This window comes from Emericellopsis cladophorae (assembly GCF_022114955.1).
Source record: "Emericellopsis cladophorae strain MUM 19.33 chromosome Unknown NODE_29_length_272814_cov_116_152143, whole genome shotgun sequence".
NCBI lineage: Eukaryota > Fungi > Ascomycota > Sordariomycetes > Hypocreales > Bionectriaceae > Emericellopsis > Emericellopsis cladophorae.
Genome location: NW_026250954.1, coordinates 206046 through 219562, shown reverse-complemented (window position 1 = coordinate 219562; position 13517 = coordinate 206046). Strand labels below are relative to the sequence as shown.

Below are 13517 nucleotides of genomic sequence, written 5' to 3'. Positions count from 1 at the left end.
GTGGCGCAACATGAAGCTGTGACTAGCAAGCCACCACGAAACCGAGCGTGCGATTGCTGAACCCATTATAAGAGCTTTACGGAGTATGAGAAGTTCAAGTGCAACTGTTCGTCTCAAGAATAACGTCAGGCACTGCGAGGTGCAGCTCGATTCCGCAACCACCATTGAAACGATCTTGGTCATAGTCGTCCAGCCAAGACATCATGTATATTGCGTGGACCCGTCACGTTTCGTGATGCCGGTCGGGAAGCGGGCCGCAGCATCCCAACAGCGGGTCACATCCAACACGCTTAAGGCTGGTTTCGAGAACCAGGACACCTGCGAGGCAGGAAGTAATAATCTAACGTGGAGCCGTAGTTTCAATCTAGCCCTGCCGGTGGCGACTGTCTCCATGAACCTCAAACGTGTTTTATCCGCTGGATGGAGTTTGCCCTGTGCTGTACAGTCATGGTTGATTTGAGGGAGCACTTTGATACTTCCGATGCATCTCAATTCGATACATCAAAACTATTGTAACGATCTCTTGGGTTGGCGGGAAGGCCGCCCTCGTTGCCCTGAGAAGCCCTCGCACTTCACGTCGTTAGATGGTATGGATGGCATCGGGGCCTTTCCGACCTGACATATGGGAGGTGACCTTGTGTGCGTAGTGATGGCGAATTAGGGCTGCGGACTTCAATAGACGGCGTTTGTCGAAGCATTCCCAGGCGGAGCACAAGCTTCCGTTCAACATCTTTGTGTATGTACATTGAAGCCAACCTGTGACGATGATCCTGTCGAGGTGGACCCAAGCCGAGAGAGGACCCACGTACCTGTAGTATGGACGATGCAACAAGCCAATCGGAAATTATGTGTGGATGAACATTGGTTCGGCACGTTGATTGCCAGCTTGTCACGCTGGGTCAACGGTAAATGCCAAGCATGTTTGGTGAGAACTCCCGTGTCATCGGGGGTCATCCGCAACATCACCAGATGCTGTGTTCTGTCATAGCATGATGCATCCACTCCGTCTCCGTGTGGCCAATTGAGTTGGCCAGATCAAGCATCTGCTCTGCCGTAAGCCCTCCTTCCCACAGGTCCTGCTCGTCCGTGTGAACCATCAACGGGGAAGTAAGAACGTTGTTGCTAGCGTCGTTGGGATCCATGCCGCATGCATGCTCGGGCCCAGGTTGTCGCGCATTCGGAGCAGTGGCTCTGGTGGGTGAGTCTGTCCCTTGGTTCACGTCAAGATGCAGCCCATCACTGGACGAGGATGTAAAAGGCGGTTGGCCCTGGAATGGCCATGCAACGTCTAGTATAGCAGCCAGCTGCTGGAGCTCAGACCAGCGCAGCCGCGCGACCAGGTTGCCACTCTGCGTTATCTCCGAGAACAACTCATAAGCCTTCACCAGCCACGGTTGTGAGGCTTCCTTCAGTGACGAATCGAGCCATGGACCAAGGATAAGATTCACCGTAGCCACAAAAAGCGTCTCGAGATCGTGAGGCAGGAACTTTTCTGGCTTGATGTTAGCAATCCGCGTCAAAATCGCTGGTGGGCAGAGCATACCCAACAGCGCTTGCCCTTCAAGGCAGGCTAGAATACCGATCATCTGCTGGGAAGACTCGACACAGAGCTTGATGAGGTTGGCAACTGTGGCCGAGGATTCTATCATGCCAGGGTATGCCTCCGCCGATTCGCACCGGATTCTCTGAAAGCATATCAAAAGAGGGCGCGTTGCTAGAACGATGCACTAATGTTGATTCATTAGTCAGACGTTTCGCCATTCGTCGCAGACAGTTCGTACCTGATGATATAGAGAGTGAAGATAAGCAGACATTCTCGATATGCCCTGCACGCTGCCCTTCTCGAGCGGCAAGGGAAAGGTCTCTCGCAGCTCGTCGGCCTGCCCGGCCAATGTTGCCAGCACTGATCTTGTGCTGGACAGAAAGTTCTTGTTCAGCCGACCATCGACTCCATACACTTCTATGAGATTGTTGAGCATTCCTCACCGGGCCACAGATTAAGTTCTATCTTACCTCGGCCGATGGACGCAACGGTGTGTGACAACTTGATCTGCATCCGCAGGGCCGACACTCGCTGTATTGAGCCCCCGAAGCTGGGCAACTCTGCACGTACATCCTCGTCATTGATGGAATGAGGTAGTCCCATGAGCGACGTCATTTCACGATCGAGGATATATATGGTCCAGAATATCCGACGACAGCGCTCGACGTGAGGGAGTCCCAGTTGCTCCATGGGCATGTTGAGATGCATACCATTGTTCAGTGCCAGACGCAGCGCTTGACCAATCCACAGCCAAGTTAGCTAGATGTGGTATGGGAGAGGGTGAAACGCCTTACAAAGTTGTGTGCGCAGTGGCGAAAGTCCAAGCTCTGATAGTAAAGCGCAATGCAGCACAAGATCTCGGCTGATATTATGGGAAATCGACACAAAATATGGACATCTGGTAGAAGCTGAAGAGCCTTGACGAAGAAGTCGCACCCCGGTGGTTTGCCGTGGCGACTAGACTGTCCTCCGACGCTTTTGCCAAAGGCCATGACCAACAGTAAATGGACATAAAACAAGCTGCCATCGGCAATTTGTGGCTCCGGGTCAGCATAGAATGCGTACAATGATTCCATGAAGGAGTCTTCGTCGAACATGTGGAAAAGCTGGGCGCAATGGAATTTGACAGCGTTGATCAAGAACAAGGCATGATCCAAGCTCGGAAGCACTGGCACGTCTGAGGGTACAGAGACGCGCGATCCATCCCAAGGCAGGTTGTAGGTTTGACCATCAAACAGCAAATGATCAGGGGCCACAGGGCTATGGTGAACGTATTCGTGCGCCATATTCAGGACTCTCCTTGTGAAGGACCAATTCGAGGAGGAGCCGAGGTGAACTAAGGTGCAAGTGTCAGGAGAGTTGTTTGAGCGCTGTATACCTCAAGCAGACAGCGCAACTTACAAGCATGGCCATCACTTGATTTCATGAAAGATGCTTGACCGGCCGTCAGAGGGTTTTTCAACCGTGCAGCCACCGGATCAAGCCGCGCCAACGAGGCACGAGACTCGTCAGCGGACTCTGTGGCTCTGGAGTCATCCTCCTCCGGCCTTCTTGGCGAGACTAAAGCGTTCGCATCAGTCCCCCTTCGACGTCGCTCGTTTCTTCTGGCAATACGTGGCCATAGGGACTGGCCTCGCAGATGACCCGTGGCTGGCATGACAGTTTCATCATCGTCTTGCTGGAAGACTGGGTTGTCCCTCGATCGATGACGAGCTTGCTCCTGAAGGTCGCTAATGAAACTGCAGGGGCAACGAGTCAGCTTGTTTATCAGATTTAACGTCTACATGTACGCCCCAGAACTCAACGTACCCTTTTGTTACGAGGACTTTTTGATCTCGCTCATCAAGCTCGCACGCAAGGTTTCGTTTCTTGCATGCCTCACACGGCTGTGAGCCGGAGCATTTGATCTTCTGTCGCCGGCATCGAACGCATCTGTCGGTGGTCAACTTCCGTCTCGATATCTTGTTGTGCGATACCAAAAGTTCACGTACGCATTACAGGTGCGTTGAGAAACGCGATTTCGACGCGCAGATCTAGCGATGCGCTGCGTAGAAGACGCGGAGGGCGACATGCCTATGAGCAAGACAGACGGAGTGCTATCGTTTGTGCATAAGGTACTGACGACAATCGATTGTGAGGGGCATTGGAGCTTGCAGGACGTCAGTCACTGTGGCGTGCGATTGACAGTATGTGGGGTACATTGCAGGTCTAGGGTTGTCAGGACCACAGACCTCAGTGGGTTCAAGTCCAAGTTGTCCACTTTCGACGAAGTATTCCAAATGTTTGTTGTCAGGGGCCTAAGTTACCTGATTATTGCCGTGCGTGATGTTTAGAAAGCTTTTCTTTTGAGCGACGGAACTTTTCTGGTATCCCTTCAAAAGTAGTGGATGAAAACTACCCAGCTCCTTTGAAAGAGAATACGAGGAAGGAGAAAGAAAACAAAAACACTAAACGCCCATACAAGTCGCCGTCCTGGTTGTATTCACATCTACCGTGGCCATCACTCAATCACACAGATAGCAGCTTGTTTCAAACAACGACGACGTGGCTTCAATGGGCTTCTGGCCCGTGTTCGGATTCACGAGCGACCTTGACTAAGGTATTCACGATGATCTCTGGGGCTAGAATAGAGCCGCGAACTTTGAGTATATCGCAGAACATATCCAACAAAAAGTTTGCGCATGCGATATATACTAAGTGTTTGAGCGAAGCACCAGCACCACCATGGCAATGGACACGACCAATGCTCGTAGCATACGCGGAGGATTTTCGCCGTCACAGCGTATTGGCAAGCTGAGTCTGTTCCTGACGTGTTGATACACTAAGACATGGGACTCTAATCTAATCATTAGATTTGATGCGTCGAAGTGAATGCTTGATTATGTGAAGGTGGCCACAATCGAGTCTCTTACCTCGAGACTTGACAAACCCGTGAAAGGCCATCATGATCAACACTTATCAATGCCGTTCCAATCCTCTTGTTCTCCTGCTTTACTTTACTGTTTTGAACCTATATATGCCATCTTCACGGACTGTTCCCTCTGAGAAAATGTCTTCATCTTCACCACTCATCATCTGGTGTTGCGAGAAGCTCCATGAAGAACGGGGCTTGTTTGACACAGCCAGGCACCAAGTCCACCCGGAACAGATCCGGCGCATTTTTGCGTGCATCTAGGCCTCCCCGTGACTCACGGTATAAATCTCTTTTCTTAGAGGCGGAGCCCCGAGCCTTGTTGCTCCAACTCTACTGATTCGGAGGACTGGCTCTGTCCTGTGGAACCAAAAAAATCACTCGGATCTCAGTAGAAAGGTAGAAACAAGCAAACAAACGCGTTATAACGTGACAATAACGTCATCGGGAGTGAACAAACATCAAGTGTGGGTCACATATCAGTCACTCCTGGCCTGACGGGTCACGTCGGGCCTTTGAATTCACAGTTCTGAAAGGAAACCCGTTCTGTACAAATCTGATTTTGTAGCTGCTGGCTCCATTTTCTTACTCTTTATATGCGTGTTCTCTCTCAGCCAGTCTGCCCTCAACGTAAACACTCGACATAAACACTGGACACCGCCAGAAGCATCCTCTACAAATGCAAATCAATTCATGAACAACTAAACACAACATAGATAATTTTTCTTTTCTGTGGCTCCTCAATCCTGACCAACTCCTTCTTCTGGAGCGGAAATGGACATGGTTGTTGTGTCCCGGTTTCAATCAAAGACGGCCATGCAACGCCATTTAGAGACTGCGAAGGTCTTTAGCAATGAATTCCACACACACTTGGGAGTACCCGAAGACATGGGAGGATGTCACTGGTGTAAGTAAGAATTGCGGCTTCTATGAATGCTTGGCTAACGTCTGGTCTCAGACATTCGGCACCATTGAACGAATTTGGTTGAGCGACACATCTCAACTCACAGTTCCCGGTCCGATGCTGTTCTCTTTTGCTTTCGGCCGTACATGGACTGAAGCGTTGGGGGGGCAGTTCTTGAGAGAACAGAGTCGTGATGGGGTTGCGCGTGCTGAGTCGGCGACATTTGGAGCTCTGCCGATGAGGGGGTCACATTTGCGATGGAGGGACATGGCTCGGTTTGCTTTGCACATGCAGTTAAATTTCAATTCAAATTTCTCATGCACTCTGTTTACGATTGGAGTCCGTGACAGTACATAGTAACGAATCCCGGGACCTAGACCTCGAGAGTACGCGACTCGTCTTGTTCGTGCACTATGCCGCAGTCTGTTTGGGTTGTTCTTGGTCTTGTTCTTTCGACAACGGAGGCAAAAACCGGTCAAGTTCAGCCATGTTCTCCTCCTGAGTGTCGTAGTGCCGAAAGAGGGCATAGAAGATGAATCCGGTAATAAATGAAGCGACCCCAACTCCGGTATACATCCAAGTGAATTTCGGATTCACAGCCACCGAAACAAGTGATTCAGACAGTGCAGAACCAAAAGCATTAGTAGTAAGATAAAGGGCCGAGACCAAGGATTTGAGGTTAGGCGGTGCTTTAGTATAAGCGTACTCGAGCCCAGTCACGGATATGAAGATCTCAGCAAGACCAATGAAGACATAGGCTGGTGTCTGGACCGCAATGTGGACATGGTTGGGCAGCGGTGTCTCGCCGTCCATACCCGCGGGGCAGGCGCCAGGCTGTTCATAACACGGACCAGCCAAGTAGATAAGGTGCTGAATAATGGCAGCATATGCCAAGCATAGTGCCGCAAACCAGAATCCGATGGTGATGCGTGCAATAGGACGAAGTTTGATGCCGGCACGTCTAAGTAGTGGATACACCATCCTATCCAAAATGGGAGTGAAAACAAGAATGCTGATACTACACAGCGCATTAGCATCATTACAATCGATCTGTGAATGGATTACTTGCGGATCCAGGTTCTGAGTCCAGTCGTTAGGGAGGCCATGGCCTTCCATTTGACCGGCCTGAGTGATGAAATTGGTTGAAAACTGTCCGTAGCATACCCAGAAGATGGGATCTCCTTCAGGTCAGCATCCGGGAGCTGCACGCGGTGTAAGGCGATACTCACAGAAGACAAAGACCTTGCAGGCACGCAGGGCACGCTTCAGCTCGTCGATAAAATGATCATTCCAAGGCACAGCCTGTGTCTTGCCGTGGGCCTCGCGCCAGGAGGGTTTGGCGGCATTAGTGTCACGGGCCGCGATCATCATGCCGATGGCCTTGAAGGAGTCGGTAATGACCGACCCCTGGGGCGGGCGGTTGACGTAGCTCTTGCGCCTCAGGATGAGGATGGCGATGCCGACGTTGAACATGCAGAAGCACATGAGATAGGCGGCTGCCACGAGTTAGTCTTGGTCGTTTCGCTTGGTGAATTTCACAAGCACCAAGTGGACGTGACATATACTTACACCAGAAGCCACAATACTTCTCCATGAACGGTGTCGCCATGAGTGACAATGCTCCAAGGTTGATGCACCAGTAGAAGATCATGTAGATCCTCTGGTAGGTGACGGCCGGGTCTATGACCACGCGCTCGCCCGACTTCTCCGTCCTGATGGCCATGATGCGGCGCTGGTACTGGTCCGCAATGAGGGGGGCAATGTTGGACTTGATACCACCGGTGCCAAATCCGATGACAAAGATGGCCACGATGTAACCAGGAAGACCGGCGCCGGCGTCAAGGGAGGCCGGCAGAGACGTGGTCCACAGGATGACGAGACCGAACCAGTAGATGCCGGCAAAGACGATGATGGTCTTGTACTTGCCAAGATACTGATCGGCGACGATGGCGCCGAGGATGGGCGTGACATAGCAGAGCCACTGGAAGGCCAAATTGAGGCCGGTGGCCGCCTGATGTCCCAGACCCAGGCCCTTGGGACCGTCCGAGCCGTTGCGGCTGTGGCTGATGTAATTTTGGAACAGACCCTGGGCACCGTAGTAGGCGAAACGCTCGGTCAACTCCACGATGGCGATGAGAAAGGCGGACGCGGGCAGGTTCTCGCCGACACGACGAAGCGTACGCTTCTCATGCTCGCTGGGCTCCTCGCCATCGAGGGTGGGCACGGCCTCGGCGTCGAAGCCAGGCTTCTCGTCCCTGGCGTTGGCAGCAGTACCACCAATGTAGCCACCGGTCATGTCCCTGTGAGGGCCAGTCTGGCGCGACTCCATGGCCTCATGCAGCCTGAATCTGGGGTGAGCAGATGTCGTTACCTAATACGGCCGAGGGAGGGACCAAACTCACTCTGCTGTGGTGTCCTCGTGGTTCATGGCCATGTTGAGTTACGTATTACCCTCGGCTACCCCAGGTTGAGACAGATGAGAATCGAGCCGTGGTCAGGGAAACGAAAGAGAGCCCTGACTTATAGAAAAGTCTTCAATGGAGCCCCGGTCCACTTGGAACGACCCTTGGGATTTATCTCGCGCTTCTCCACGCCGAACCACGCGAGGGTCCTCTGCCACGGGCGTTTTACGCCACTTGGGATTCCATGACCGCATGGAGGTAAGAACTGGAGATGTGTAGTTGGTGTGTGTGTGTGCGTGGGAGCGCGTGAGGCCGCGTCTACGTCGATCTACCCCGGACGACCTACATGTACATGTAGGAATCCGGGCTGGTTGCAACCGCGTACATACGTGGTACTGTAGCGTACAGCGGCTCGCTTGCTGTGGGCTAGCCTCTTGAGGCAAGGACACTACGCCCACGCACGTAGTCTGTACTCTGTACAAATAGGGGAACTTATGGTTGTAGCCTCGAGGACAGGCGTCTGGCCCGTGGAAGCCGGACCGAAAGGTCGTCTCGCTAGTTCGACGTTGACCAAGCCCAAGACGCTTGTGCGTATTCCCGGCGCTGCAGTGCCGAGTCTGGGGCGGGACTGGAGGTGACCAAGCGCCGGTTGCCGAGGCCAAAACGGGAAAGGGATGGCCAGCCCGCTCTATCCGGCCGGGACTCGACTAGAGATCAAGTATGCGGCCCACATCTCGTGGCCGGTGAGCCGAATGGGTCTCGTAATGGCGCACTAGATGGTTGAGCAGCACTTTTGTGCTGGCGTGGGCACACCGAGCCGACTTTGCCGGAGGATCCACAGCATTATGTACAACTTGGACGCAGGAGCGGATGAAAAGCGATGCCACAGGGCAGGAATCATGATGAATAATGACACCAGGGGATTTTCGGAACGTGAGTCTGCAAGAGGAGACTGGAGATTGTGAAACGCGCCGCCAATCGTGGTGTTGACTGAGGCGGGTTGATTCAGATTGATAACAGTACGTTCCATTCAATTCACTGTTGTGTCGGTTGCTCAATTGGCGAGAGCAGTAGTTCGCCACTAGAAACTTGAACTTGCAAGCTGACGCGCCCAAACACTAAAGCGAGCGAATCTCCCGCGATGTCTGCTGCCAGGCGACTCTGCTGTACTTGCTAAGGAACACAAGTGTCAATTTATGTTGTGTGTCAGGCCCGGTGACTGTCAGACCAGTCACTGCCCTGATTGGTCAGGCTGCCCATTCGGCCCACAGCTGCCCTCAAAAGGCAGCATCTTCGCGCTATCGCGTTCTTCCTCTTTTCATAGCATCAGCATCTTCCTCAGATAGAGAATTCATCTTCTTCCTTCTCTCCTGATCTGTTGATCATCATAATTAATCTCTACCGCTGTGGGGATGACGGCCACGCTTGATGTGCTCGCCACCCTGGACCCTTGCTTTGGCTATTTGCACATACTTCTACGGAGTACCTGTAATCCACATTCTATCATCGCTCGAGAAGCTCTTGCGAAAGACTGTAACGGTCCATGCGACCACCGCTCGTGCTGCGACACTCTGCAAGTTGCCAACTTACCTGTCAGAACTTTATCGTGACCGTGCAAAATTCTCAACGACATTTAGCATCGTGCCTGCATGAGCCCTGAACCAGTTGCATCAAAATTTCAAGCGGCTGACACGGTGAGGCGTCCCCGAGCATCTACTTCTGCTAACGTTATAGTAATTGCAAGTTGTAATTTGCACCCCACAATCCCGTGCAGGTCACTCACGGGTACGGAGTACTTCTATGGACATCTTGACGCTGTACTTTCCCGACAAGTGTGTTTATAGTAAAAAAGTGCAATCTTGGACAGAAGACCCGACTTTGTATACGGCAATGACGACAGTGCACTGCGAGGTCTGCTCACAAGGGGCATATGTCAACCTGTTCGCCTCGATGCATATCCTTCCCTCCCAAGTTGCTTCCAAAGTTGAGTGCGCTCCTCAGAACAGGGAGACCTAGCTGTTCTTGTGACCGCTGCTAGTGAAGTCACTTATCGATGCGTGTCTGAGCTCCAGTCGTTGCCTCGAGCACATTTGGAGGAGTAGGTGAAAGGAGCCCGAGCAGGGCTGATGCCTGTCGCATTATGAACTCAAATGCCTGCACAATTTTCAAGCACATCTGGCCGAGCGGTCTAAGGCGCTGTGTTCAGGAGATTCGTTTCTCGCAGTCTCGTAAGAGGCCTGGGTTCGAATCCCAGGGTGTGTAATCGCGTAATTTTTTGGATTTCTTTTCTTTCACTTGACATGCTCTTTTTTTTGGCTTGTGCACGCCATCAAGTCGAGGGAGAGATGATGTCCTGGACGCTGAACCTGCTGACTTCAATGTTGCGTTCATCCACAGCGACCTCCTTGACCATGCTAGCCCGTTCCACGAGAACCGTACCAACTCCACTCCTCACTATTAGCTGACCTGTCTAGCTGCTTGCATCATTTTGTCCTTGTTTCTGATCTATGGTTCGTCTTGGTGGGTTTTGTATGTTTATTCCTTTTATTTTGCTGTTCTCGAAGCTGCGCGCGCATGGCACCCCGTCTCACCTTTCTCGCGTCGTGACTCGTGAGACTCGTGTCTGACCCCTCGGGTTGCAGATGCAGTTCAGCCGCACATCCGCCCCGCGACTTCATCCTCGTACCATCCACACCGACAATATGCCGTTCATTAGGACCGTGGAGCTCATGCGCCGACAACATGCCCTGGGTTGACACGCGCCGCAAGGTGAGAAGCGTCTGCCGCCGGGTGTGGGCGAGACTCGCAGAGTCAGGTCCACGTCCGCCAGAGCCTGTGGTAGACGAGCCTGAGGAGGTCCTCCCCTTCCTCCCAGATCCGCGCCCCCGATGCATCACGCCGCCGCCCTCCGCCGCGCCTCCGCGTCAAGAGCAATGTCTCTTCTTCCGCAAACTGCCACCCGAGATACGGATCCAGATATACAATCATGCGTTCGGCAACCAGACCTTGCACATGGACCTCGAATACACCTGGCCTGACAAACCCAGATCAAGAGTCGCTGACGAGAACGGGGGCACGCGACGACACTGCGCAATAGCACCCAATGCGAATTTTCCGGCCTATCGCAAACTCGACAGCAAGCAGCCAAGGGCGTGGCGCTGGTGGGGCAGTGTGTGCCATAGAGAACCGCCGCCGCACAAATTGTCCGTGATCCATCGCTGGGACGAGGAGCCTGCACCGTGGGTCGACAATTGCCGGAACGGCCGCGTGAAGTACTGCGCGGCGTGGGGAGGCGCGTGGCCTGAAAGGTGCCAGACTGGTGTCATGGGCTGGCTTCTGAGCTGCCGCCTGGCGTGGGTTGCCACATGAAGACTCTGATCGTGCCATGGCGTGAGCTGACTTGACTGTTTCTAGGTACGTCGAGGCCATTGACATTTTATACCGCCAAAACACCTTGCACATAGACAGCCATGCGATTTTCGAAAACCTCGACCAGCTCTTCCTCGCGCAGCGCTTGTCATGCATCTCCTCGTTGGAGATCAAGTACAACACGAACATCCTTACGGAGAGTTGGGGGTTGTATCCGTACATGGAGGCGGTCTGCGGGATACAGCGTCTCTTTCGGGCCCTTACATCTCAACTTCCAAGCCTCCGCACTCTCCACCTCACCATCACATCTGTGTATGATCTTGGAACGCCGGTGAACTTTAAGCTTTTTTTCGAGGCCGCGGACAAGTTCGTTGTTGACAATCCTGCCTTGACACGCTTCACGCTGTCCATACCGCGAGCCGCCTTTCAGCATCTGTGGGTCGAAGCACAGACGAATAGAGCGCCGCAACACGAGGATGGTGGCGTCGAGACGGAAACCTTTCGGTTTCTCAACGGCACCTACGGATTCACAGATCAAGACGCCCAGGAGACAGGCCTCCGTTGGAAGCGCGATCGCCCGCTGCGGTCCAACTTCAAGGAGTGCGACAATGGGTACTGGGTTATTGAGGGCCAGAAGAGCCCTTTTCGATTCAACTTTTAGCATCAAGTGAGCATTTTTCCAATGGACACAGGTCCCCGCTTGGTCGAGGAAATCTAGTATACGTATGTAAAGTACGGGTTCTCCTTGTCAGTGAGGTCTTGGAACGCGAGCTTGTCCCTATCCTCGGCGCTGACAGCCAGCTTCGCCTTCTTCCCGTTGTCCCTCCTCAGTACAACGTACAGTGCTGCGCTAGCCGCGATGCAGATGGCGTAGCAGATGATCAAGCCAGTCCACAGGTCGGGATAATGGTCGGCCTTCTGCTTCGAGTCCACCAGCAGCGGGCCCACAATGTTGCCGACGCAGTAGGCAACGAAAATGGTCGCGGCCATGAAGCTCTTCTTTGTGTGTCCGGCGACGTTGGACATGCCCACCGTGATGATCAGAGAGACGACGGCGCCAAAGAACCCGGTGATGGAGTAGCCGGCGAGAGGTGTCGCAGCGCGGTACGACCACTCCGACTTCCAGATCATGACGCACCCTATTCCATCAGCCATTCGGACGATGCGACGTTTTGGAAATGCAAAGACTTACCCGCAATGACGGGGAGGCAGCAGACAATCAGCATAATAAGCCTGATGTTGCGAAACCTGGATCCCAGGAAACCGGTAAGTAAAATGGCCACAAAGCAAATGGCCCCCAGAGGAAACTGCCACAAGATGGAGTTCAAGGGCGTCCATCCAAATGTCGAAACAATCAAAGGCCCAAAGCCGCTCACGGCACCGTTGACGGTATACCTGTCGAGGTCAGCGCTGCGCCCTTCCATTCGCGCGCTTGATGCACTCACGCGCTGCTCATCATGACGAAGATGAGCCAGACTTTTACATCTAGCAGTGCTTCCCTCAGCTGCGCCCACTTAAACGTGGCGCAACGCACGCCGGTTTGACCATGCCTCAGCCTCTCGACGGCTGCAAACCGCTCTTCCTTGGTCAGAAACCAGGCATCCACCGGTGAGTTGGGCACGCAGAAACAGAACAAGCCGAACAAAAAGGTCAAACTCCCAGCCAGGATGTAAATGTACTGCCATCTCGTCAAGCTGCCGCCCTGGATCGTCGCAAAGCCATAGTTGAGACCGCCTCCGATGATGGTCCAGAGCCCGGTGCTGCTGAACCACCAGCCTTGGCGGAGACTCTGCTCCGACTGCGTGTAGTAGCTCGAGACAATGCACATGAATCCAGTGGGGATGATGCTCTCGACAAACCCCAGGAAGAATCGCTGGACGTACAGGCCCTGGTAGGACCTCACGCCCGCTGTCGACAGGCAGACGGCTGACCAGACGATGACGATGCCACCAAGGATGCGGCCGATGTTGAATCGCTGAAGAGCATAGGTTAGTGGGTACAACCCGGCCAGCATGCCAAAGTAGAAGAGGCTGGTCGCCCACGACAATCTCTTCGTATCGACAACGGGCGGCGTCGCATCTGGGTCGGTCACCACAGAGAGCTCCAGGTCAGTGGTCATGCCGAACAGGACGGCAGCGCCGAGGATGGCCTTGTCGTAGTAGACGAGGCCGTAGCCGACGATCATGGCGGGGATGAGGAACCTGTCGATTTTGCGCACGGCCCGCGCCGTCACCTCGGGGTCCAGCTCGTGCGCTGTGAGCCCAACAAAGGCGATGGCATCGTCTGGGGACTTTTCGTTGTGGCCAGCCGGTCTGGCTGGCTCTTTCGTCGGGTGATCCGTGGACGCCATCATATGTGTTCAACAGTCCAGCGTTCGTGATCTGCGAA

At 53.5% G+C, this 13517-nt stretch overlaps 4 protein-coding genes across 4 annotated transcripts; 1 reads left to right on the top strand and 3 right to left on the bottom strand.

Moving 5' to 3' along the window:
* Positions 1-962: 962 nt before the first annotated feature.
* On the bottom strand, positions 963-2158 carry J7T54_001221 (positive activator of transcription; the record flags this gene model as incomplete). The annotated part of the gene is made up of 4 exons (XM_051507280.1): positions 963-1492; positions 1544-1727; positions 1782-1960; positions 2014-2158. The coding sequence occupies 4 exons, from the start codon at positions 2156-2158 to the stop codon at positions 963-965; spliced, it is 1038 nt and encodes a 345-aa protein (XP_051361573.1).
* A 4388-nt stretch (positions 2159-6546) lies between these two features.
* Positions 6547-7786, bottom strand: J7T54_001220 (uncharacterized protein; the record flags this gene model as incomplete). Its single annotated transcript, XM_051507279.1, has 3 exons — positions 6547-6854; positions 6928-7700; positions 7761-7786. The coding sequence occupies 3 exons, from the start codon at positions 7784-7786 to the stop codon at positions 6547-6549; spliced, it is 1107 nt and encodes a 368-aa protein (XP_051361572.1).
* A 2716-nt stretch (positions 7787-10502) lies between these two features.
* J7T54_001219 (uncharacterized protein) lies at positions 10503-11790 on the top strand (the record flags this gene model as incomplete). Its single annotated transcript, XM_051507278.1, has 2 exons — positions 10503-11113; positions 11175-11790. The coding sequence occupies 2 exons, from the start codon at positions 10503-10505 to the stop codon at positions 11788-11790; spliced, it is 1227 nt and encodes a 408-aa protein (XP_051361571.1).
* A 53-nt stretch (positions 11791-11843) lies between these two features.
* Positions 11844-13482, bottom strand: J7T54_001218 (uncharacterized protein; the record flags this gene model as incomplete). Its single annotated transcript, XM_051507277.1, has 3 exons — positions 11844-12268; positions 12322-12524; positions 12575-13482. The coding sequence occupies 3 exons, from the start codon at positions 13480-13482 to the stop codon at positions 11844-11846; spliced, it is 1536 nt and encodes a 511-aa protein (XP_051361570.1).
* Between the last annotated feature and the right edge of the window lie 35 nt (positions 13483-13517).